A 318-nucleotide genomic window follows, 5' to 3' on the forward strand; every position below is an offset into this window, starting at 1 on the left:
GTATTTACTTCCCCCTCTCCCCTGCCAAACCTCCCTGCACCCATCTTTAAATATCAAAGAGAGAAAACTTCGCAGTTTTGGAAACAGGAAGAAAGCTTTTACGTATCTACTAAAAAAAGAGAAGAAAGCAAAGATTTTGTAGAAAAAAACATAAGCTCTGCCAGTTTGAAGTTGTCCGTTTGTTTTACCATGTTTCTTTACCTTACAACTTGTTTTTTATTTAATGTAGTGTGAAATAAATGTCTATTTTTGAGATGCAACGTGGACTAATCCTTTTTTTTTAATAGTTCAAGCTCCTTATGGAACATTTGGATCCTG

General features: G+C 34.6%; 1 protein-coding gene across 1 annotated transcript in view; it reads left to right on the forward strand.

Annotated features, from left to right (window-relative positions):
• The window catches only part of LOC104507550 (nipped-B-like protein), a gene marked incomplete at both ends in the record, with an annotated part of 6,749 nt that extends 6,435 nt beyond the window's left edge, over positions 1-314 (forward strand). Inside the window, one exon of the mRNA XM_010148874.1 lies at positions 288-314. Within this exon, the coding sequence (XP_010147176.1) occupies positions 288-314 (27 nt within the window). The remainder of the gene's footprint in view (positions 1-287) is intronic.
• Positions 315-318: the final 4 nt, after the last annotated feature.

The sequence above is a fragment of the Eurypyga helias genome, unplaced genomic scaffold (assembly GCF_000690775.1).
Source record: "Eurypyga helias isolate BGI_N326 unplaced genomic scaffold, ASM69077v1 scaffold9253, whole genome shotgun sequence".
Classification (NCBI taxonomy): domain Eukaryota; kingdom Metazoa; phylum Chordata; class Aves; order Eurypygiformes; family Eurypygidae; genus Eurypyga; species Eurypyga helias.